At 37.1% G+C, this 25,504-nt stretch overlaps 1 protein-coding gene across 7 annotated transcripts in view; it reads left to right on the top strand.

The window, feature by feature from the left end:
• COL12A1 (collagen type XII alpha 1 chain) overlaps positions 1-25,504 on the top strand; it is a 107,164-nt gene that overhangs the window by 43,586 nt on the left and 38,074 nt on the right. For all 7 annotated transcript variants that reach the window (XM_069804682.1, XM_069804685.1, XM_069804681.1 and 4 more), the window contains 27 exons: positions 721-870; positions 960-1,079; positions 1,621-1,785; positions 1,976-2,122; positions 2,787-2,926; positions 4,132-4,261; positions 5,321-5,466; positions 5,746-5,875; positions 6,692-6,831; positions 7,571-7,700; positions 9,115-9,254; positions 9,489-9,621; positions 9,722-9,748; positions 10,060-10,202; positions 12,668-12,797; positions 13,694-13,833; positions 14,934-15,063; positions 15,689-15,831; positions 16,867-16,996; positions 18,525-18,667; positions 20,558-20,687; positions 20,881-21,000; positions 21,644-21,790; positions 22,605-22,721; positions 23,154-23,300; positions 23,767-23,841; positions 24,399-24,538. In XM_069804682.1, coding sequence (XP_069660783.1) covers positions 721-870; positions 960-1,079; positions 1,621-1,785; positions 1,976-2,122; positions 2,787-2,926; positions 4,132-4,261; positions 5,321-5,466; positions 5,746-5,875; positions 6,692-6,831; positions 7,571-7,700; positions 9,115-9,254; positions 9,489-9,621; positions 9,722-9,748; positions 10,060-10,202; positions 12,668-12,797; positions 13,694-13,833; positions 14,934-15,063; positions 15,689-15,831; positions 16,867-16,996; positions 18,525-18,667; positions 20,558-20,687; positions 20,881-21,000; positions 21,644-21,790; positions 22,605-22,721; positions 23,154-23,300; positions 23,767-23,841; positions 24,399-24,538 — 3,533 coding nt within the window. The remainder of the gene's footprint in view (positions 1-720; positions 871-959; positions 1,080-1,620; positions 1,786-1,975; positions 2,123-2,786; positions 2,927-4,131; positions 4,262-5,320; positions 5,467-5,745; positions 5,876-6,691; positions 6,832-7,570; positions 7,701-9,114; positions 9,255-9,488; positions 9,622-9,721; positions 9,749-10,059; positions 10,203-12,667; positions 12,798-13,693; positions 13,834-14,933; positions 15,064-15,688; positions 15,832-16,866; positions 16,997-18,524; positions 18,668-20,557; positions 20,688-20,880; positions 21,001-21,643; positions 21,791-22,604; positions 22,722-23,153; positions 23,301-23,766; positions 23,842-24,398; positions 24,539-25,504) is intronic.

Here is a 25,504-nt window from a genome sequence, read left to right as displayed (position 1 = left end):
AATTTGTAAATTGAAGATATCTGAAATAGCTTCCTACCTTTTCAGAACATTTCAGCTTTATATAAATGTTTGTTCTTGTCCCCTCTCTATCTCTTGATCTGTGTTTATATTTGTGTATCTTCTCTAAATTGTGTTCTTTCTTTCCTGTATATGCAAACTTCTCTACCACCTGTATTACTATGTCTTTTTCCCCTGAAAATTCAGAAATGCTATTTATTTGAAAGTGGTTGTAATTTATGTTAGTAATTCCACTATTATATTGTTAAAGCTAAGCAGTAGTTTAGCTATCCATGACAGACTAAAATACTGTAAATTTCGATAATCTGATAATGCTCACTGCCACGTCAGCAGTTAGTTTAGTAGTCTTACAAAACTTCTGAAATCAAGTTATCAACCACCCTTAAAGACGAAAACAGATAATGACATGACAATAGAGAAGAGCACTGGCCTTGACATTTGTGAAAGCTTATTTATAAAAGGAAACATACATGAAGAAATTTATACAGCTTTTGCCGTGGAACCAGTGACTAGTGTGAATAACGTTCACAAATAGGTCATACTTGACAGAGTGCCAGTGAATAAAACTAGAGCTATTTTGGAAGCTAACTCATGACATATGTCATATAAAAGGATGGGGAAAGCAAGCTATCATGCTAAGGCTGTATTTTTCTGGTTGAAAGCTATCATGCTAAGGTTATATTTTTCTGGTTGACATGGCAGGTTTAGAATGTAGAACCAGAGCAGAAGCTGATATCGTGCTGCTGGTGGATGGCTCATGGAGTATCGGGCGGCCAAATTTTAAAACTATCAGGAACTTCATTGCTCGTATTGTTGAAGTTTTTGATATTGGTCCTGACAAAGTACAGATTGGTAAGTCCTTATATGCTTATATGAGGGAAAATGAGGCGTAACTGCTACACAGCCACATAATAACTGAGTAATGATGGCTTTTTTTCCAGGTCTTGCACAGTATAGTGGAGATCCCAGGACAGAATGGAATCTCAATGCTTACCGAACCAAACAGGCTTTGTTAGAGGCTGTAGCCAACTTACCATACAAAGGAGGCAATACTCTAACAGGTATGTCACACTGACAGGATTTTCCTTAAGCCTCAGTAAAAATGATTCTAGTAGCTGACTCCAGTATTGTTCAGTGAGCTCAAATTTGTCCATGACAAAAGGGCCTTACAGTTCAATTCAGTATGTTTGGTAGAGAGCAGGCATAGCATAGACATATAACCTTAGTGGAAGTCTGGAGAAATGTGAGGGAGGAGAGCTTGAGTGATGAAGAGCTTGGGTTTCTGTTGAGAAGAAGGAAAGGCAGTTCCATGTCAGGGTTGGGATGAAGACAAGGTGAGGACCCAGAAGGGAGGTGAGAGGAGGTCAGATAGGAAGGTGATGCATAAAAGGTAAGAGATGAGAGACTTTGAGAGGGCTGAAATAATATCCATTCCTGATAAGTGCAGATGATGGGTTGCAACTAGATTCTGAGTGCTTCTAGAAGGAAGTGACTTGTGGAATGATGTCAGAGTGAAATCACTAAGATTAAATACTCTCCTTTACCATGACTACTATGTGGAAATAGTTTATAGTGATGGTTACCTTCTTTGTATCATGCTAGGAATGGCCTTGGATTTCATCTTAAAAAACAACTTCAAACAAGATGCAGGCTTAAGGCCCAGAGCTCGCAAAATTGGTGTTCTCATCACTGATGGCAAATCACAAGATGATGTAGTCACCCCTTCAAGAAGACTCAGAGATGAGGGAGTGGAACTTTATGCAATTGGTAAGTATTATATGAAGAGCTGGCATGTGCCAATCCCCTCCTGCCCATCTGCTAAATGAACAGAGAAGTGGCCACATACATGAGTACCTAAAATGCTATTCAAAGAATGTGTTTAGGGACTTAAGTTCATGGCATTATGTTTCATGGCCATCATTTCTAACAAGTTTTGTTTTCATGTCTTCTCTGTAAGGTATTAAAAATGCAGATGAAAATGAATTGAAGCAGATTGCAACAGATCCAGATGACATCCATGCTTACAACGTTGCAGATTTCTCCTTCCTGGCTAACATTGTTGATGATGTAACCACGAATCTGTGTAACAGTGTGAAAGGTCCAGGTACATCACATTTTCAGTCTAATTCATCCTCTTTCCATTTAAGTGCTTGCACTGCTAATTCCATTTTTTTACTTATTGGGAACATTGTGTAGCCCTGGGCTGTTTTTTCAGCTGCTGGTGTGAGGAAGTTGTGCAGACCACCTGGACTACCCTGCAGGGGTTCTTCCTTTCCTTTCAACAATGACTGTGTTATACCTAACACAGCGTGACATGGCTGGACGTGCCTTCTTTTCAAACTGAGTCAGGAAGTATGTTGCTCAGTGTGTCACCTTTTTGCTCATTGTGGCAGGTTCTTTGATGATACTCATCCAATAAGGAAAATTTCAGCAGCACTGCTCTTTTCAAGTATTAATGTCTGACAGCCCAAAAGCAAAGCCAAGCATGGAAATAATACAGTAGTGTTAGCTGATGATTCTCCAGTGAAACACTGGTGTTGAAGGTGGAATAGGAATGATAGGGAGCTTGTTTGGTCTTGGGGGTGTGATGGTGAGCTATTTCTTCACACAGTTGTTTTAGGGGTTCCTGAGGAAACAGAAAAATAAGCAAGTACCTAAAGTGTTGTTTGTTTGTTTGTTTGTTTGTTTTCCTAAGCAATTTTATTTGTCTCTTTATTCTTGATAATATAAGATAAATTAATAATTTTTTAATTTGCTTCCACTTGTAGGTGATTTACCACCTCCCTCTAACCTAGTTATTTCAGAAGTGACGCCTCGTTCTTTCAGACTGAGATGGAGTCCACCTCCTGAGAGTGTTGATAGATACAGAGTTGAATATTACCCTACCTCTGGAGGTAGCCCTCAACAGGTTAGTACTGTATGTTCATCTCTGACATTGTCCATAATAACCTTGGACTTCCACATCCCAGTAATGTCATTCTGAAGTTTGTGCTGTGTATGGTATAACAATAAATGAAAAAAGGCTCCCAAGGTCAAGAATATCATGCCTCAGTAAATGATACACAAAATTACAAAAAAGTAGGAGCATAAAGATAACTTTGGTTGTTTTAAAATCATGAATCAAGGAGTAAAATGTATTTCTTAAAAACAGGTGACTGGTATTTCTAGTAATTCCTTTCTGTTCATATTTTGTTGTCATATATTGGTTTAAATAAGTCTGTAGTAGAAATTTTCTGAGCACACTCATGGGTAGGCTCACTGTCCTTTCATTACATTTTCTTGTTAATAGAAAAAAAGACAGTGGGCAATACAGGTTGTGAGGTAGTGCTTAGATTAACATTGTATGATGGTACTTTGAATCTGCGCCTAAGCATATCCTCAAAACTGTTGAATGCACAGGCCCAAACTCATCTTGTGGTTATTCTCTAGAGAGAGAGCCAGTAACTGGCAACCCTTCATTCTAGGCAATCTGATCTGCTCATCACTCTCTTCAACCAGACAGAATAGTATTAGGACAATGAAGTTAGGCACCTCTGTGTACTTAACTCCAAACTTCCCATCTCTGAACGTGGCTTTAAAATCTTAACTCAGATTTGACTCATGGAGAATTTAATCTTAATAAATCATGACCTCAGGATTTGGCCTTTGATTAGGGTTGGGGCAGCCATTCCAGTGCATGCTGACTTTACAACTTGACTATTTGCTGGCATTTTTGTTCCACAAGATGTTGCCAATACCATGTGCTGTAACCATCTAGATTATCCTGGATGTTTAAAACTTTTTTCCAAAGTGGTAACATATATGTCTGGCACTTTTTTAATGTTTCTGAGTAATATAAAAGTGTAAACCATGTGTGAAAGCAGGATACACAGTGAGTGCTGCTAGATATGTCCAGCTCTATTGAAAACAAGTATCTGTCTGAGGTTTCCCTACAGCTTGCTTTGCAAAAATAATGGTATCCTGTCAGAAAAAATACATAGAAGATTAAGACCATACTTACAGTTCCATACCATTGATTTCTGAAGAGTTTCGCAAGGAATGATTTTTTTGTTAGAGATAAGATTACAAATGCATTTGTTGTACCCTAGTTAACATTGCTTCTCTTTTATGTAGTTTTATGTAAGTAGGATGGAAACAACGACAGTTCTGAAAGATCTGAAACCTGAAACAGAATATGTTGTTAACGTGTTTTCTGTGGTGGAAGATGAAAGCAGTGAACCTCTAATCGGCAGGGAAACAACTTGTAAGTTAGAAATGGAACTTGAATAAGATGTTAACAGCCAGTTTGGCATATGGGGAACTGTCCAGTAGAACTTTCAGCACTATGGGCTTTCTTCTTAAAGGAAACAAAATTTTTAATTTGAATGACCAAATTGCGTTGTGTTACACTGGTTGTTCAGATCTTAGCTGAAAAACTTTAGCAACATGAAACTGCATTGAGGTAAAAAATGTTTGTCCCAGCTTCTTGCCAGGCTCATAAAGCACGGCTGTACAAGACTAGAGCAACAGACATGAATTACATGACAGTGTTCATAAATTCCTGAAATTTGATCATATACAAATGTGTACTCCTTCATTTTTATGGTAGATAATTAATTCCTGCTACTAGCAGCCAGAATACTATAGAAAATCATTCTAATTTTATAAGATTAACAAAAAGCCAGTTCAACAGAATTACATCACTTCTATGAGACATAACTTAGCCATTATGTTTCTATTACCAGCTGTCTACATGATTGATTTTAGGTATATTTATGCTGAATGCAACATAAGGTGACTTTCCTGCCTCTTTAAGTATATTGAATGTTAGGTGTTCATTTCAATTCTTTGATTGTTTTGTATTAGGCTTGTCATAAACCCTTAAAGTATGTACATAGTTTTTATGAAGCCTGTGGTAATTTTTTATGTTTGTTTAATAATTTGAGAAATATAGAAAAAAGAAGAAAGTACAAGAAATCCTTTTATAAGTACATATCCCAAACCAGTCATGTTCTGTTTCATATTAGAGCATTCATGTGAGTTCATGTTGCTTTTTAGAATATTCAAGTGTTCCAGTGCAGACTTGTAAGATCGTTTTAGCTGTGTGTAGCAAATCTATAGCACATTCAATATGTGACAACCATTACCTCATTCTTAAACTAAGCACCATTTAAAATACCACTACTTGCAGATCGCTTTTCTGCTATCCGTAATGTACCCTAATACCCATGTGCAATATTCTCAGTGGTACTACCTGTGATGTGCAATATGAAAGGCAAAGAAGGTGTAGGAAATAAATTCATATATATCTTTTATTTGGCAGTGCCAATCTCTTCAGTCAGAAACCTGAATGTTTATGACATTGGATCAACTTCCATGCGAGTGAGATGGGAACCTCTCAATGGAGCTACTGGTTATTTGTTAACACATGAAGCTGTGAATGCCACAGTCCCAACCACAGAGAAAGAGGTAAGAGAATTTGTCTTCATTTCCTGCACTCTACCAAAAATAAATTAAGAAAAATGGATAGATTTTCTTGATATATCATAATAGTCAAAAGAGACTGGCATGTACTTCTTGAAGTGCAGTGAACTTACTGGGATATTGTATACAATGACATCAGTCAGGAAGCTGTAAATACACTGTGAATCTCACAAACAAAATTCCCTTGAAGTTAAATCATTGCTTGCTTTTCTGCCATTGCTTTCTTCAGTTTTTTAAACAAGGTATGTTATTTTTCATGTGCAGATGCGTGTTGGACCATCAGTGAATGAAGTTCAGCTGGTAGATCTCATCCCCAATACTGAGTACACTTTAACAGCTTATGTATTGTTTGGTGATATCACCAGTGACCCACTCACCACCCAGGAAGTGACATGTATGGACATCTTGATTTTTTGCTTTGTTGTTATTGCTTCAGCAACATTTAACTTTCTTTTTATTTCATGCAAGAGTTTTTTTATATTCAGTTTTTGTTTAGAAAACCAACTTTTCCATGTTTTATGCATTTTCTAGCAGTCATACATTTCCAAAAGATCTTAAAGGCAATTTCAATGAAAAGGGACCAACTATTAAAAGAGGAACAAAAAGGTTTTTTCCTTGAATAATGAAGGGACTTGGCTAGACAATCTTGAGGTTATAGTGTTTTTAAAGTCTCAATTTTGCTTGCATTAACTTAGAAACTTTGTTCCCAAATTCAGACATTCTCTAAAGTATAGAAAATGCCAAGGAAATATGCCATACCAAGAAAAAAATTGATCAAAACATGGCTTTCTTTTTTAAACCTTTCACTAAACACCTTTTCTTAAACATTTCCTACTGGCAGAGGCATGTTTCTGGGCTAGATGCACGCAGTATGGCTATTCTTATGTTCTTAAAAAAATGTTAAACCCTTAACTGTACATGAAAAGTGACTGTTCTCACCAAAAGTTATAATCTTAAGCACTGATACTTCTAAAAGCATTGTGCTCATAATTTACAAAGGTGAGGCTACTGTAGTTTATAGCTATTTTGCTCATGGCAGGGACAAAAAGCTCTTAAGCTGTCTCATCTAATGGCCAGAGCAATGAACTTCCCAGGAAGTTATTGCCTCCATTTCAATGAAATGCATGAAAAGAATTTAATTCCTTCTGTGAGAGACTTATACCTCTGCCATGAATAGCATTTTCACTTACTACTGTCATTATTTTTACAGTACCTTTGCCTGGACCCAGAGGCTTAACAGTTCAGGATGTTACTCACAGCACCATGAATGTCCTTTGGGATCCCGCTCCAGGGAAAGTTCGAAAATACATCCTAAGATACAAAATAGCTGATGAAGCTGATGTAAAGGAGGTAAATGACAGGAACATTTTTGAAAGTACTAGAAGATAGTTTTATTCTGAGGAGCTAGGTTGCTAAAATAATAGTAAAAGTAGTATTATAAGCCACCACTGAGAATAAAGAACATCAGTTCATGGTGATTGCAGTCAGGAAAGGGTACTGATTTCTTGGAAACTGAATAAGCATGAGGGAGATTTCTTTGTGTACTCTCCTCTTCCTTCTCCAGAGAGGAAAAATCCTCAAACTGAGTGGAGAATTTTCCTGTGCTTTGATAAATAGCCATTCCAACTCTCTGCCTAAGTGTTAGTTTGCCAAGCTCTAAGAATAGCTTACAATTAGGAGGACAGGATTGTGGAATAAAGGTATGTTATCCCCTTTGCCCACTGTCAGAACAAGTGTGAGCATTGTTAGAGACGTCTTTGAGTTATGTGCAAGCTTTCCATAATGAATCGCTCTTGGAGGATTATATGTGTTTGTAAGGGAATGAGAATTGTCTGGAGATGCAGTTTGCATCCTTGTTTCCAAAAGAATGAAGCAGTGAAAGATCCACAAGTAGTACTAACATCTGAGACAACATGCTTTGGGAGTTAGTAGATAGCTCTCAATATTAAGGTGTAAATTTAGGGGTAAATGGCAAAATTTAATGCAGCATACTTTTCTGTTTTTAGTACAGGAATTTCTGTCATTTAATCAAAAGCAGAGTCAGAAATAGAGTCATTTACAATTATTAAGTCACTATTTTTGTTCTTAGGTGGAAATTGACAGACTCAAAACCAGTACTACTCTCTCTGACCTGTCCTCCCAATCACTGTATAACATAAAAGTTGTTGCTGTATACGATGAAGGGGAATCCCTACCGATAAATACAGAAGCTGTCACTCGTAAGTTTTCCCAATAACCCTACTTGTGGTTATTTTTGCCTTATGTTCTATTTAATTTGTGTGTGTTGCAATATATTACTGAGTTTAGGTGGAACCATAATTTAATTTATCTGAGAAATGTTTTTCTTGCATTTGTAGCATTATTTGCAGTATAATAATCCCTGGGAATTTTAGATGAGTTCAGTGTTTTACTGCAGTAAACACTGAGGCTGCAGTCTGCAGAGAGGCAACAGACCAGCAACTGAAGCAAAATTATGTGTGTTTAGAGGCTGAAGGAGGAGTGTAGGGGTAGAATTAGTAAGAAAATATGAAGGCAGAGGAAAGCTTTATCAAGCCTATGCAGGAATCTAGGAAAGTGAGTAGGAAGCTGGGGCATATGCTAGAGGATTAGAGAGACATATGATTTTGCTTCTGATCCAAGAGAGTTTTTGTACCATGGAATGCTAAACCAGTCTGTACTTCTAGAGAATCATAAAGGCAGCATCTGAGCAATCTCAACAAATAGAGGCAAGGAAATGGTGTTGCATGAACAGTAAGAACCGACCTCCATACAAGAGCAGTGACAGACTGAAAGGAGAAAGCTGATATCATGGAAGCCCTCATCCTGACCTAGGTTTAAGACAGCTGACCAGAAAAGCTAGAATAGAAATGATCAATGTTACCTTATCACTGCCCCCTCACTCTGATGTGAAAAAAAAAGAGAAAAAAACATGCATGTGCTCTCTCTCTTTTTTTTCCTTTGGAATTTTTCATTTTGTAGCCTGGTGTATTTAAAAATGTTTGTGGGATAATTTTTGCTTGCTTTTGTGCTAGCCTTTCTTCTATAGCTGTGGTTTTGTGTGACTGTGTGTGTAAGGAAAAAGAGGAAAGCTCTGCCAAAGAAATTAGTTTAATTCTCTGGTTTTACCTATTTACTCATTTATTCCCAGTGGCTATAATATTTTGCCTCCTTAACCTACAGTTAACCTCTGTGAATTCTTTCTAAATAAGTAGTGTAATTCAGTCATGTCTTATTTGGGTTATATAAAGAATTTTAAGATCTGGGAGAAACACATGCAGGAGCTTGACCTCTGTGTGTGGGAGTTCATAATTACTCCTTCTAACTCCAAAATGTAACAGCTAGGACTTCAGTTGCTGTGACTAGACATGTGAGTTGTGACCTCTGCTGAGGTCAGTAGAGCTACTTCTGTTTTATCAGATGATGACCTGGTGATGTGACCTTTTGAAGGACGATTTCCTTAGTGTAGGTGGGCTGGGTTATACTACAGCTTTTTATTGGAGTCATTAGAAGCATGGTAACTGAGATATGAATCTTCTACATAATCTTCTAAATTCTTTCTATAAGTAATTCCTTGGTTTAACTATTTATTTTATAGTTACGTTTTGAGGAATATTTTTACTTTTCTCATAACAGAGCCTGTGCCAGCGCCAGTCAATCTCAGAATCACAGATGTAACCACGAATAGTTTTAGAGGAACTTGGGATCATGGAGCTCCAGATGTCTCTCTATACAGAATAACCTGGGGACCCTATGGAAGACCGGAAAAACAGGAGGTAAGAAAAGATAGTCGCCATAAGATTCTGTGGGCAGTCTCTCAGAGGGTATATTTTTATAATCAGAAATGTGATTAATAAATGGCCTATAACTTGCAAGCCCTCCTGTTGTGCTTGTAGTGATGTTACTGTGTAAAAAGTTACTCAGTTACATCCCGCTCTCTGGTTTGGTTTGTTTGGTTTGTTTTTATTTATTTTTTTTACTTTTTTTTTTTTTTTTACTTTTTCCACAAGACTATCTTAAATGGGGATGAGAATAGTTTGGTCTTTGAAAATTTGAATCCAGATACATTATATGATGTCTCAGTTACTGCCATCTATCCTGATGAATCAGAAAGTGATGACCTCATTGGCAGTGAACGAACACGTAAGTAATTAAAGGGTTTCTGCATGTTGTTATTCATAGTTATTAAATCAGAAGGCATACACATATAAGAATTCTGAAAACTCTTTCTACTTTTTTCTAGTACCCTTGATACCTATCACCACACAAGGTAAGAATCTGAATTTCCAGGTATGGCATTTTTAAAGAAAACTCAGAGATATCTTTTTCTAAACTGTGAGGAATGTTGACATTAAAAAGCTGAGATCACGTAATAAATATTATTGTATATTCGGAAGAATCCTAAACACTAGATTACCACATGTTTATTGTTTTACAAACATTACAATTTATGTTGTCTTGTACTTAATACATTCTACTCTTGGTCAGGCATTCATGCAGCCCTAAAAGTATGAATGAAGTGTTTGTCCCTGATTTTTGCTTGAATTACATATTTATTCTTTTCTTTATTATGTTTCTCAGCCCCAAAGAGTGGCCCACGAAACCTCCAGGTGTACAATGCAACTTCACACAGTTTGACTGTGAAGTGGGATCCTGCCAGTGGCCGAGTGCAGAGATACAGGATCATTTACCAGCCTATCAGTGGGGATGGCCCTGAACAGTCGGTAACTAATTTTAAAGTGCTATAGTTATTCAACCTTAAATGATAGTTCTGCAAAGTAATCCTTTAGCATAATTTATTTTCAAAGCACAACGGTGTATATATTAATCACCTTTTAGGTGAAAAATTTATATTTATAGTGAATAAGTATATATTCCCACCTTTTTCTTTCTCCCCTTTCAAATCCAAGACAGAATGCTCTTTATGGAGGAAAAATAACTTTGGATACAACCTGTTTTCTTGAAAATCATGATCTATAGATATAACTAGAATAAAGTTAAAAATCTGTTGAGGAACAAGTCAATCAGCACATGAGACTACAAGTCACAGATACATAGTTATCACAACAATCAATAATATGAACTATCATGACTACTTCCATAGTCCAGAGTTTTCCATTGTTTTCATGGTGTGGTTCATGTGCTGTCAGAGGGACTTTGCCGTGGAACATATTGTGGACAGCTGAGACTGCCTCTTACCATGCTAGGGACAGAATAACCACTCAGAAGCAGCAGTTGCAAAACCAAATCCATGCAAAACATATGCTAGGGAAGTGTTTAAGGTATTTTAGTGTCTTTTAATATGATTGAGCAGCTGTAATGATAGAGAAAGCCAGTACCATATGATCAGCCAGCTTTCCCTGCATTGTCAGCAAAAGCTGTGTTGACTACTGGCAGCCTACGCAACACAGCCTGGGAATGGTAATTCAGTCAGCCTGTTTATCAGAAATGTGTGCTACTTAAAAATGCCCTGTTCTGCAGTGGGAGGCTGTTGTGGTTACTTCCAAATGACTCAGAGGAACAGTCTCAGATGAGAACCACACTCATTTGATTTGTTCCTGTAATCGGAGATCACACAAGTTCAGAAGCGTATCTAGGAATGTTTACTTTAGAATCTGTTGGATACTTATGCACCCATTTTTACTCCCTTCTGAACAACATGCATTTGAGTTAATTGAACTGTTGAATGAATTGAGTAGTTGAAGGCAAGTTTAGTGAGAAATCACTAGAGGAATAAAGAGCAGCAGTAAGGGTAATTAATATCTGTAATTAATTGCTGGCACTGGAGCAAAAAAAGAATTATGAGCATTCTGTTGAAACTTGTGCAAACAATAGGCTTAATAGACTTAATTATTCACAACTGGATAAAGTCCAGCAGTGGCAGTTGGAGAAGACACCTCTTTCTGAGGAGAGCACACAGAGCACTTGTGCTCTGTTCATGGCATTTTAATGTCTGTCTGCAAATAACTGTCAGTCATATGATAGTAAATCCTTGTCTGCTTTTTTTGTTACTGTGATATTTGATTAAACTGCAGTTGCTAGGTGGGCAGTAGCAGTGTCCCCACTGAAATATTTAAAATAGAATTTCTAGAAGTTTTTTATTGCTCTGTCTGACATTTAATGGCCTTGGCACCAAGGAAGAGCACAGGTGATTTGAAGACAACTCTGCAAAAACTGCACTTGAAACTCCAGAGATCATCATGATCACTTAGGGTCAGGTTTTGAAAGGCAAATAAATACTAAAATGTGGAGGCAGCCATGATAAGATGCTAAAAGAATTTATGCTTTGAACTGAGCTTTGTACACTTGGGTACAAATAAAAAAATTCCTTTAAATTAAAATAATCTACTTCTATGAAATGTGAAGATGTATAAATGCTTGCTCATTATCAGTTCTTCATCATCAGAAGCTTTTAAGTGTTGTGACAACATAGTAGCTGAATAGGCTTTGAAAATGTGCAGATAGTCTTAAAAGTACAAAGGATGCCCTTGAGCAAGTATAATTTTGTGCAATTAAAAACCAAAAAGCTCATGCTTCACAAATGCTGAAGACCTAAGTATTGTTCTCAGCACACTGTAAATCTTTTACTTGGTGGACATTATGATCACAGGTTTATATGTAAAAGAAAAAATTGAAAGATGTATAATGATTTTAAACTCTTAACAAACGTTTTAGAAGCTGAAGTATCATACTGTAAAATTTTTGAAATCAAGGAGAGACAGTGTTGATATTGTATCAAATGTACATTAGAGATCTACAGAGTGTTGTAATTTATTCCATGCTTGCATTCTACCTGAGAGTGGAGCTTAAAGAGCCCAGTTCGAAGTCTGTCAAAATGAATAAAAGACTATCATTGATTTCAATATGATATAGTCAGAGGCAATGCAGAGAAACAGCTCCGTGCTGGCACAGAACTGGCAGTTGATTATATAATTGTGGTTATATGCAAGTTTGGAGGTCTTAAAGAATACTGGCTTTGTGTCACTGGACTCTGTCTAAACTTGCTGAGATGAATATGTACTAAATATTATTATCGTTAAATGTCTACTGTCAGTCACAAGAGCATTGCAGCGTATGATATCACAGCGTTTTCCACTCTATATCAAATGCATACATTCTTCACTGTAGCAGTAAGCATAAAAGGGCAGCATAAAACAGATTTTAATCTTTTTCTTTCATTTTACTGCAGACTATGGTTGGAGGGCGGCAGAACAGTGTGGTGATACAGAAGCTGCAGCCTGACACACCATATGCTATTACTGTGTCATCAATGTATGCAGATGGTGAAGGGGGACGAATGACAGGACGAGGCAGAACCAGTAAGTAACTTGTTGAGATCGTATTAGGTACGAAACAATATTGACATATTGCTTTTCAAATTAGCTGAGAAAATTTTCTTGTGGTGAAATTCATCACGTTTGTATTTGTCATTTGTCCTTTGATGGGTTTCAAGTACCTAAAGTAAGAAGGCCTGTCAGTCTACTGGCTGTAGAGAAACCCTGGACCACCACCTTAGACTGGACACCCGGCTTTTAAGGCTAGAGAAACCCTAACGCTACTATGGAACTTCTTCCTCATTTTAATCTGTTTAATTGTCTTATGCCACAATTTACTTAAAACACCTTAAAGCATCTGAAGGCATGTGACTCTCCTATGTGTGCTGTTAAGTGTAAGTTTAATATTTTCCTGTCGACACCTTCAGTTCAGAGGCTGACCTTTACAGTGTGCGTTTTGAGACTGTACCATTTTATGTTGATAGCATTGTTTTGATCCTGCTATGGAAACCACTGAGTGATTTGCTACCAAAGGCACTTCAGGCATAAAAACCAATTCACTATTTTAAATTAATTATTTATTTAACTAAAAATTTATTAATAAATTTATTAATTGATTTGTACTTAGTTTACTTTGGGGCCTGCAATGGAAAGTCAGACATAACAATGTCTTTGGTGAGGAATGAAGAAAACAATCTAATGAGCTTATCGTATAATTCTAAAATAGTGACCAGAAAGAAATTTTTCTTACTATATTTAGCATTCCTTCTGCTGTTGGATGGGGCTGATGTGTTCTGATTTAATGAAGACAAATGACATTTAACATGAACTATTAAACCTGTTGTTTTTAAATTTCCTAATGATACATTACATCGGCATGATCTGACAGCACAGGTGAGAATGTAGTTCCACATTTCTGACAGCTCATTGATCTGTTTCAGAACCTCTCACTACTGTGAAGAACTTGCTAGTTTATGACCCAACCACCAGTACTCTGAACATTCGATGGGATCATGCAGAAGGAAGTCCTCGCCAGTATAAAGTCTTTTATAGACCTACAGCTGGAGGTGCAGAAGAAATGGTAAATACTTTGTGTGGATCTCACTAACCGTCTCAGATAAATTGCAGCTCATGGTGCTACTGAGAGAAATACTGCTGAGTGAAGTGGGTCTTGCTTGCCTATGCACTGGCTTTTTTTCTGTTCATAGCTACCCTGGAGAAAATGCAGAGCACCTACGTGAAAGTTGGTTACTCGCATGTGTATTACAGATGTTTGATATTATATAGTAGACCTTCAGTGACTAGTTCTTAGCACAGGGATTTAATACCACATACAATTTTTTGTTTGCTTATTCTCAGGGCAGTGTGTGTGAATGTGAAGCTGACTTCAGGGTGTAGAAAAGGCTATAAAGTCAGCAGACCTAATTTCTACCCATTTTTACTGCTAAGAAGTCATGTGACTGTAGGCAGTCAGCTGGGATGATATTTGTGAAAGCAGAAAAATCCACATAGGTGTCTTATTTTAATCTCCTAAAATTATTTCATTGCTAAAGAGCTAAAACAATCTTGAAAATGTGAAGCCATGTTGCAGACTGGGAAAATATTATTCTTTCCCACTTGTGTTTCTTTTTCCACATCTGTGCAATTTGATGTGCCTGTGAAATGAGGAGTACACGAATTGCCACTGTTTCAATAGCATCTAGAGAGATACTGATGATATTCTTAAATGCTGTGGAATTTTACCTTCTAACATGAGCTGCTTATTACTTCTTGTCTTTAGCATGTTGTAGTGTTATGTAATGTTTATTTTTTTTATTTAGAAAGTGACCTTTTAATGCCTCTGAGCTGCTAAGTGGTAGTCATTAAAGAGATCACTGCAGATTCTGCTACTGTTATTAGTAGAACAGGATCTGGACCCAAAAGTGAAGATAGCTGTAAGGGGTTGTGTAGGAAAGCATAGGACTTAACAACCATTTTTGTTAAGTCCAAGACAGAACCTTCTTGAAAGACAATTCCAGAAGATACTGTGAACCCTATTACTTCAAGCTTCACCTTCTGTAAAGTTTTTATCACATCCTAGAAATGGGATGTGGTGGAGGAGTAAGGGAGATATAAAAAAGCTTAAACTTTTTGCATATTTATGTAAATGTCATGCCCTTACCTTTCCGATTAAATTTGTAGACCACAGTACCAGGAAACACAAACTATGTCATCCTGAGGTCTCTTGAACCCAACACACCTTACACTGTAACTGTAGTTCCAGTTTTCCCAGAGGGGGATGGTGGACGTGTCTCTGACACTGGAAGAACTTGTAAGTAAAATAGTCCTTTCCAAGAAAATGTTAGGATTTTTTGTGTGAGTGGCTGAGATCATTAGAAATTGATTTTACATCAAATGTGGAAGTTTATTTTCCCCAAAGCTAAAATATGAGTGTAACAAACTGTTTAACTGCTTGGTTGTTTTTGGAGCTCTGTGACTTATTCTGTTTTCTTTGCTTATTTGGCTTTCAAGTCCACTTATCTCTGGCAAGCTCAGCTCTCATATTGTGCAGTGAACTTACTGTTTACTTCCACACCATAGTAAAATTTTAATTGTAGTGCCAGTAGCAATAGTGGTGAACAAATGGCAAATATTGGTGTTAATCCATGCTAATGTCTATACCATGTGCTTAAAATTTTCCAGGAAGTAACAAAGTATTATGATTATACCTTCAATTTGCAGTATAAACATATGTACTTTGCTGCCTGGCAGGGGTATTTGTAAAGACTAATCACTGAGATTTTTAGATTTGTAGATTTGGGGATAACAAAATTAATGTGTTTATCTTGGTTCTGAAGCACTTTTCAGATCCCTTTGAGCACTGTTGTAAATTCAAGTAGAACTAGAACTTATGTAAACAACTTTGTAAAACTTAATTTAAATTATCCTTGATCTAGTGGAGAGAGGAACACCAAGAAACATTCAAGTTTACAATCCCACACCAAACAGCATGAATGTCCGATGGGAACCTGCTCCAGGTCCAGTACAGCAATATAGAATTAATTACTCTCCACTGTCTGGCCCAAGGCCATCAGAATCTGTAAGTAATTTAGTTTTTATACTATTCCTTAAAAGTGTGTGGAGGATATTGCTTCCTTCAATGAGTGTAGAACAATAATAATAAACTCAGGCCAACTGTCTGGCTGGGAGTGTCCCTGCTGAAAACACTGTGTCTACAGGAATTTAGTCCATTATAAATAAATGCTTAATTTGGTGAAATAAAAGAAATAAGAAATGAGATTCTCCCATTTAAAACTGAGTATTGACGATTGAGTATCCTTTATCATATTGCAGGTGAAGATGAGTTAAAATAAAACCTTTCTTTTTTTTTTTTTAAAAGAGAAGGAAACAACAAATATTTATTAGGAAATGTTTAATTATGAAACCAGATGTCAAGTTTATGTGATTTTTCCACTAAACCATCTGTTTACCCCAAATCGTTAGTGTTTAAGTAGGTCTTGGTGAGCAGTGAAGTCTGGATATGGGTAAAAATTTGCCCTCCAGATGTGAAGTAAGAGTTCTTGGATTTGTGTATAAATAGGTGCAGTATTAGAGCTAAATCTGTGAATGCACTCACACAAAATGTACACCCACATTGTACACATAGAGATGAATATGTTTTTATGTAAGGAAGTGTAAGAATTTTTAATGAATCATTTGCATCTATAAAGCGAAACTGCATATTACTTCACACATGAGTGGGAACTTGTCTATTAGTACCTGTTAGAAAATGTCCTTTGTATGGCAGTAAACCATGACAGAATTTCCTTTTTTGGTTTCTGTTCCTGAATGTTTCTTCTTTTTTTCTCAACTATTTTAATGTAAAATGTAAAAAAAAAAAGCAATTCCATTTGCAAAATGAGACCTTCTTATGTATTTGTCATTTTTCCCCCACTTGCTCTTGAACTTTTATCAATATTATTTCGTTATTTTAAACTTGTATTATTTTTCTTGGAAAATGTGCAGCGTGGTCATGTTTCAAATTTTTCTATATTGCATTCAAATTGTTCATTCTAACAAGACGTGGTATAAACTGAACGTTTTTTTATATAGGTGCTTTTTGTTTCTGTTTTAGATTGTGGTACCAGGCAACACTCGTGATGTGATGCTGGAGCGCTTGACTCCTGACACTGCTTACTCAATAAATGTTATAGCTCTGTACGCAGATGGAGAAGGAAATCCAAGCCCAGCACAAGGAAGAACATGTAAGAGGCAGTCAGTACTTGCTTTTTGAAATATGTGTCAAAATTGATGTGTGAAGAATTTATAAAATTGGTTATGGTCACAAATGGGTAAGCCATTCAGTGCAACTCTGAGATCAATGCATCTGAGTTATGGCTGAAGCAATTATAGGCCTCTATGCAAGGGAACTTTTGCTATGTTGTCTAGCAGTTGTGGCACATGCATAATCACCAATGTAATTTTCACTTGTGAAATAAGCCTAATTTGAATGTTTAAGAGTTTAAAAGCTGTTCTTTAAAAAGTCATTACAGATAAATAGCAATTTGTCTTTTGGAAAAAAAATAGCACATTGAGATGGATAGAATTTGCTGTCAACAGAAAAAGATTTGCTTCGTGTTTTGTGTCTTACCTGATAATTGTATATGTCAACCTCCTCACATGTTTGTTTTTTCCTGGAGATGCCTAAACACCAAAACCTCCTTGTTACAACTTAGCTTGTGGGATTTTGGTTGGCTTACGCTTGGCTTTAAAATTCCTTCTAGAAATAACATGTAAAGAAATTGTCTACGGCAATAATAGGTCACCTCTCTTTTGCTGCTTCTCTGCTTTCTCTGTTAAATCCCCATATTCATCTAAAACTTGCAGATGTGACAGGCTATATTTATACTTGTCTGCAGGAGTCTGAGAAGCAGAATGTATATAGATGCTCACTGTGCACATCCCTCTGATGTTCTCTCCCTTCCATTCTGCTCCAGTTCCTCCAGTTAAGGCCCTGTTTCTATTTAAGACTTTCAGGCACTGCTATATTATCATTGACTAAATCTACCTATATATGTTTGTCCTGGTTTAACCCCAATCAGTAACTAAGCACCACACAGCCACTCACTCACTCCCCCCAACTCAGTGGGATGGAGGAGAGAATCGGGAAAAAAAAAAGTTAAAACTCATGGCTTGAGATAAGAACAGTAATAGAACAGAAAGGAAGAAACTAATAATGATAATAACAACAATAATAAAATGACAATAATAATAAAAGAATTGGAACATGCAAAACAAGTGTTGCACAAGTCCATTGCTCACCACCCACTGACTGGTGCCCAGTTAGTTCCCAAGCCCCTCCCCAGCCCTACTGCCCCCAGTTTATATACTGGGCATGACATCCCATGGTATGGAATACCCCTTTGGCCAGTTGGGGTCAGCTGTCCTGGCTGTGTCCCCTCCCAACTCCTTGTGCCCCTCCAGCCTTCTTGCTGGCTGGGCATGAGAAGCTGAAAAATCCTTGACTTAGTGTAAACACTACTGAGCAACAACTGAAAACATCAGTGTTATCAACATTCTTCACATACTGAACTCAAAACATAGCACTGTACCAGCTACTAGGAAGACAGTTAACTCTATCCCAGCGAAAAGCAGGAAAAAGTTTATTCAGAGTTTTGGAGAGGGCCCTTAGGTTTGGCTTCAGGGCAGCATTTGAACCAGTGAGAGTGACACTGAACTGGCTGGTGTCAGCCAGTCACATGCCATACAACCTTCTGTATTTTCTTTCTTTAGTGCCTCGCAGTGGTCCAAGGAACGTGAGAGTGTTCGACGAGACCACAAACAGCCTTTCTGTACAATGGGACCATGCTGATGGGCCAGTCCAGCAGTACAGAATCATTTATTCACCCACTGTGGGAGACCCTATTGATGAATATGTAAGTTCTGTAACTCCTTAGTAAGCACTGAGATGTTCTCAGTCAATTCTTTAGGCTACAGAAGAACAGACACCTGTTCTACATGTAATACACTCTGCATGCTGTATGGGTTCTTTGGTCATTGTTGTCAATGCTGAGAAGTCACGGTTTATATGGAACAGTTTTTTTTTTTCTCACAAAGTTGCAGAATGTATATGGTTTAATGAATCAACTTGTGTGTAAAATATTAAATATGTCACACATTAATCAGAAGATTCTGAGCCGAACCTGCTTCCTGACATTTAGTTCAAACATTGTGCTACAGTGAATAGCCATATATTACTTCATACTCTATTCGTTATGAAGTCAGTGTGGTAATGTACAGAATAAACATAAACCTGCATTTTATAAATTGAAGAGATTTGGCAGAGTTTAATAAGAAAGCAATGGTAACTTTGGTTCAGCATCTAACTTGCTTTTGTAAGGTTCAGTATGAATTGTAAGTGTTTGTGTTTAATTTCCTGCAGCTTAATGATAGCACAAGTTAATCTGAAGCTTATAAAATTCTCTGAGTGCTTATAGCAAAGCCAAACTCAGATCCTATAGAGGTCAATGGCAGAATTCCTGCTGACTGCCACTAGCCAAAATATAACATATAGAGTGCTATATAAGTGCTATTACTGCTTATATATTATCATATAGAGCATGCTGAAAATTCAATTGTTGAAAATTCCCTACTGGACCTGTTAATCAGGACACGCATATTTTTCAACACACATAAAAATAGCAAGTCTCAAACAGCTGAAAATTTTTATCAAGTAATAGTGGAAAATGTTGACTGGGACGTGCTTTTGAGATAGATACCTCTAGACAGATACTTTCTTTCTGTAGTTTCAGTGCTTTATGGCGATTTTATGGAGCAGTGTTACTTTTTGGATTATACCTACCTTTTCATTAGAAGGGAGCGATAGTGTATGGCTGCACCAGGAAGTTGAGGAGATTGAGGGATGCATAAACAGGCACATTTTTACATATCAAAATATTTAGAGCTTCCTTGAGGTTATTCAGCCTGGAGAAGAGAAGACTCTGGGGAGACCTTATAGCAGTTCTCCAGTACCTAAAGGGACCTACAAGAAAGCTGGAGAGGGACTTTTTACAAGGGCATGTAGTGAGAGGACCAGGGGTAATAGCTTTAAACTGCAAGAGGGTAGATTTAGATGAGATGTAAGGAAGAAATTCTTTACTGTGAGGGTGGTGAGACACTGGAACAGGTTGCCCAGAGAGGTTGTGGCTGCTCCATCCCTGGCAGTGTTCAAGGCCAGGTTGGATGGGGCTTGGAGCAACCTGGTCTAGTGGAAGGTGTCCCTGCCCATGGCAGGGGGGTTGGAACTGGGTGATCTTTAAGGTCCCTTCCAACCCAAACCATTCTGTGGTTCTATCCTTCTCAGACTAACTGTTATTTCTCAAGAAAATTATATCCTAAGGTGAGGATGATGAAAAGGTAGAAATGAAGCTGATGAGTAGCATGAATGACTTCTGTCACCATTTTAGGAGGTTTTTCCTCTCTTTTTCTGTCTCCAAACACATCACCATGACTTCTTCTATTCTATGAGGGAACATTACTGAAATCTTGGTGAGGAACTGCAGCATCTCAGTCTGATCTGAGGGTAGGGACTGAAGAGTCAATTTGATTTATCATTTTGTGCTGACCACAGTGTTTTATAATTTAAAATAACAAAGACTAATAATTGTTTATAGGCTATAACCCTTAAGATATGCCAAATAACTTTATCTACAGTGGATATAAAAAAAGTGCATCAAGTGTCAAAACAAATTTTTAATTCTAGTTACTGTCCTTATTGATCAGTTACAGGACTGTGAGTTTGTTTACCTGTTTCTTTTGTGTTCTAGACAACAGTTCCTGGGATAAGAAATAATGTGATATTACAACCACTGCAATCAGATACACCATATAAAATTACTGTTGTGGCTGTGTATGAAGATGGAGATGGTGGACAACTGACTGGAAATGGCAGAACAGGTAATTAGTTTTAATATTGTATATTCTTTTTTAAATTTAAGACACATCTTTCTTGAGCACTCCAACATTGTTAAGTTTTCATTATGTTAATTATGCCTTTGATGTGATTATTACCTGGCAGATTTAGAATGTAAGTTTCTAGAGGTTGAAAAAAAGTCACTAGTCTAATTAGAGTGTTTTTCTTTCTTTTTAGTTGGCCTGCTTCCTCCTCAGAATATGTATATAACTGATGAATGGTATACACGATTCAGAGTTTCCTGGGATCCTTCACCTTCCCCTGTTCTTGGCTATAAAATTGTATACAAACCTGTAGGTAAGAAAGCCTGTTCATTCTGAGTATACCACTTTCAGAATAGTGGGTGGCTAATGGGAGATCACAATAGAAATCATAAGTGTCATGAAATGTTTGTGTTAAAGGATTTATTTATTTCCTTTGTTTACTGATTTTGATGGAAGCTTAAGTCTTATTAACAGTATTTTATAAGAAGAACAAACTATCAAACACAGTGTTTCATACATTCAATTTCAGAGAATGAATTGTATAGTTAAAATTTAATACAGTGACTAGATAAAGTCCTGGACGAGACTTGATTTTCCTCTCTTTAATACCTCTTGTCCTTCTGAGGCTGTGAACTGGTGTATGTGAGATGAGTATTGGATGGGTATTTAGGTACTAATGTCCTTCAGAACATTTGTTTTATGTGACAGTGAAACAATATACATACCATTCTACAAGTTAAACACAACCATTGCACAGTAGCTTGTGAAGCTATGTGTATGTTCTGTTTGCAACAGTCTAATATGCTAAAATTTAAGAAATCTATGTTTTGTTTCAGAAAAAACGAGATTAACACTTAATGACATGTAAAAGACAGCGGATAGTTTTGTAGCTCACCTATCATGAATCTTTCTCTCTCTCTTTCTCTGTATTTACTTAATACTTCTTTCAATTCAAGGTTCAAATGAGCCCATGGAGGTTTTTGTGGGAGAAGTGACTTCCTACACCTTGCATAATCTGTCTCCCAGTACTACTTATGATGTGAATGTTTATGCCCAGTATGATTCTGGAATGAGCATACCTTTGACAGATCAAGGCACTACATGTAAGTCAAAATAATTTTGTGGTAGTTGTGCTAGATACATATGCTGATCTGAGATAACGTTGATTAAGAAAGGATTTTTAAGGCTGGTTGTTAGAAAATCTGAATATCCTCTCATGGAGAATACTTATCATCTGTCCATGGTGTAGATCTTAAAAACACTAAGCTTGGCAACAGTAATGGAAATATAGTTTTAAGTAATGATTTGATGATATAAAATTTTCTAGTCTGCTTCCTAAAATTTTATTCAGCTATAGTTGGAGTCAATCTTTAACTGTCTCCAGGGTACTACAGAATCTAACCATGCTAAACAGGTCTAGGTTTTTGCTACTCTGCTTTTATCTCACAGGGATGTCCAGAGACTGAAACTTCAGCTTTTCAGAAGGAGATGATTTTGCTGGTGGCCTCAGCTAAGAAACTTCTAAAAATTTCTTCAGTTAAGATGAATCAAGCATCATGAGTTTTGTTGACTCAGTACATTCCTTCCATACTGCCATATATATGAGTCAGATTCCGATTTTTGGAAGTTTCTTGTTTTATAAAGAACTCAACATATTTCATGTGAAAACTCATAAAATGGGCTGTTACCCAATACGGGAAGGGTGTCAGACTTTGGGCCTTTGTAAATAGCTAGGCTAGGATCTCTAGGGTGTAACAGAAAATGAAGATATTTGACTGGAACTGTTCTTTCCTTCTGTGAGTATTTAAAAAAAACCAAGTTCTGGACCAGCACTGCTAATATAATTTTTGTTTTGATGTGCTTCACCCATTACATACTGTTTTCCAGAGAACAGTTTATCTCTTTCTCTGTTCACAGTATATTTGAATGTCACTGACCTAACAAGTTACAAAGTGGGTTGGGATACTTTCTGTATCAGATGGTCACCTCATCGGTCAGCAACTTCCTACAGACTGAAGCTAAACCCAGCTGATGGTAAGTGCATTTTATTTTTTGCATTTTCTGGAAACATAATTGTCTTATTTCAGTGACAACAACACTTATTTGGATTGCTGGCAAGCACCCACCAGAAGCCACAATACATCTGGTTGAGCTTTAAAGCTCTGGACATAACCTGTTTTTCTACAGTGGTGAAAAAGCTGCAAAGAGGCAGTGCTGCCTATTGTCAAGTTAACTTTCATTACTGGGACCCTGCTAGTTACCTGGGTTTCACATGTACGCTGCAATGTTACTCTCCAGTATGCTTCAGGGTGCATAATCACCACATAATCTTGGTCTAGAAAGACTGCTGTCCTACCTGCTCCAACCTCCTCTCAAAAGGTCTTTCATTTTTATGCTTATTTGTACATATATTAAAAGGGAGATAGTGGGTTCTGACTTTCTTTCCATTGGGCTTTTTTTGGACAGGTTCCAGAGGACAGGAAATCACAGTACGTGGATCAGAAACGAGCCATTGTTTTACTGGCCTCTCACCAGACACAGAATACAATGCTACTGTCTTTGTTCAGACCCCTAATCTCGAGGGACCTCCGGTCTCTATGAGGGAGCGTACAGGTAGGTAATAGATACTGTGAACCTTAAGTTTTAGCTATAGAACTTGTCTTATTTCAGCTGTAGAACTTGTCTTGCTCCTAAATGGCTTTCAATACCTCTTTTAAGTGGTCTTCTTTCCTCTTTCTCTCAGCGTAAGGTCAACTGGAGTTTATGAGGGAAATTCTTATGCTCTTCTTCAAGTATTTCCTAGCACTTGGATGAAAAACAAGTGCATTATCAGAGTGCAGTGTTACTCAGCTCAAGTAAAAGTGTTCCTGTTATAATGAAATCATGTACCTTTGTTTTAACAATAGCTATAATCTCATTACTGTTGTAATGAAAGAAATTTTTTCCTGCAAATTATACATTGTTCAGGTTAGTGAGAAAAGATTAGAATCTTTCTGTGTGGTAATATAATACATAATCTAGAGTTTTTCCTTGATTGAAATAATTTATATGTAGTAAAAAAATTATTATTTCATTTCAGTCCTCAAACCTACAGAGGCACCAACTCCACCACCTACACCTCCTCCACCTCCTACGATCCCTCCAGCTCGGGATGGTATGTTTATTTGTAGAATTATTCAGTATTTTTGTATAGATGCTCCACTGCTTCAGAGTTTAATTCTATTTTTCATAAACTTAAGTAGATATAAAACTAGCACAGCATTGTAGGGAAATAAGTTTGAGACCAGTTTCCTAATGCCATCCTTTTGCTCTTGAGCTGTACTAGACTTCAACATTTCATGGTTTAGAACAGCAAGGTGCATACATTTGGGGAAAAAATTAATGATATTCTATAGCTCTGCAGCAAGTCTGTGAGTCTGTCTGCCCTCAGCAGACAATTTATGTTTTATGGCAGCTGCTCAGAAAAAAAAGAATTAATTTAAAACATTTACAATCGATTCTTGAACTTTTCCTCATTTCTTGAACTTTTATTTGAAAATTTTCAATAAATGTTTTTGTGTTGAGCATTAGCCATCTGCCAGGTTGACTGTGTGGTAATAGAAGTTTGCTGAATATTTGTCATTCTTGAATTTTCAAATTTTGAAGCAATGCTCTTTATTTCACAGTGATATGACTGATGTGTTTTAAGTGTTCCTTTTCATGGTCTTTCAGTATGCAGAGGTGCCAAAGCAGACATAGTATTCTTGACTGACGCTTCCTGGAGTATTGGTGATGATAACTTCAACAAAGTAGTGAAATTTGTTTTTAACACAGTAGGAGCATTTGACTTGATTAATCCTGCTGGAATCCAGGTAGGTTTGTTATTTCCATTGGGTACATTTTGGAGGGAAACTGAAGATGAAGCTGAATTACTAAAGTTACATCTGATTTTTCCTTTCTTTCAGAATGCTGTCATTTTTTTGGATTAGACTGTTGTACAACGCATGTGTATGTGTGTGCATGTATAATTATTTATGAAATATGTTGGTCATTTTGTAAATACAGAGGGAATCCAGTCTATCCTGAGAGGTTACTATCCTGAAAGACAAAAGTTGTAGTGTGTGGGAATCCTCCAGGCAGAGACACTGGGGTGACGTACGGTCAATGTATGGTTAATTTTATAGTTTTTGTTTCTTTGTATAGGGCATCAACAACTGGCACACAGCCTAGTTGTTATATGCTAGGTTTTATCTGTGTCGTATCAGAAATCTGTTTTGGGGACAGTCTTGACCGTTGAGTGAACCTTAAGTTTACTTTTTAATTTCTCACTGTAAGAAAGGAGTCTTGTACATGTAGAGTCCAGGTGGCTTGCCATCAGCCTTGTCTTGTCGAGCTGCCTAGAATCCCACTGCAGTAAGTAGGCAGAATCCCTCTGAGAGAGGCACTTGCAGAAGTCTCTTCATCCCATCCTAAAGAGAGATGTGTCCACTCCACAGTGGGCATAGTGAAAGTAGGAAAAGGTGAAAAGTTAGTCCTCTTTATGAATTAATGAATCTTTAAAAGGTAAACAGTAATAGCTAATGAGGAATAGACTTTCAGGATTTCTGGGCTGATCATAGTTATGTCAAAGACATTTCCTTCCTTCCAGTAAGACAGCTTCTTACTGTAAGCCTTGCACCATTACTGGTTTTCATTTGCTTATGGGAAGCTGGATGAGGTCACTGCCTAGGTTCCTGTAACCATTTCTCTTTCACTAGATGAAGAGATGTGAGAGAGTTTCTTACAAGGTATTTCTGGAGCATTGCAACGACCTGCAGGTGCAATGCATTTTCCTTGGT

Source organism: Haliaeetus albicilla, chromosome 17 (genome assembly GCF_947461875.1).
Source record: "Haliaeetus albicilla chromosome 17, bHalAlb1.1, whole genome shotgun sequence".
Lineage (NCBI taxonomy): Eukaryota > Metazoa > Chordata > Aves > Accipitriformes > Accipitridae > Haliaeetus > Haliaeetus albicilla.
The sequence above is the reverse complement of the archived record's forward strand: the minus strand, read 5'-3'. Positions and strand labels throughout refer to the sequence as shown.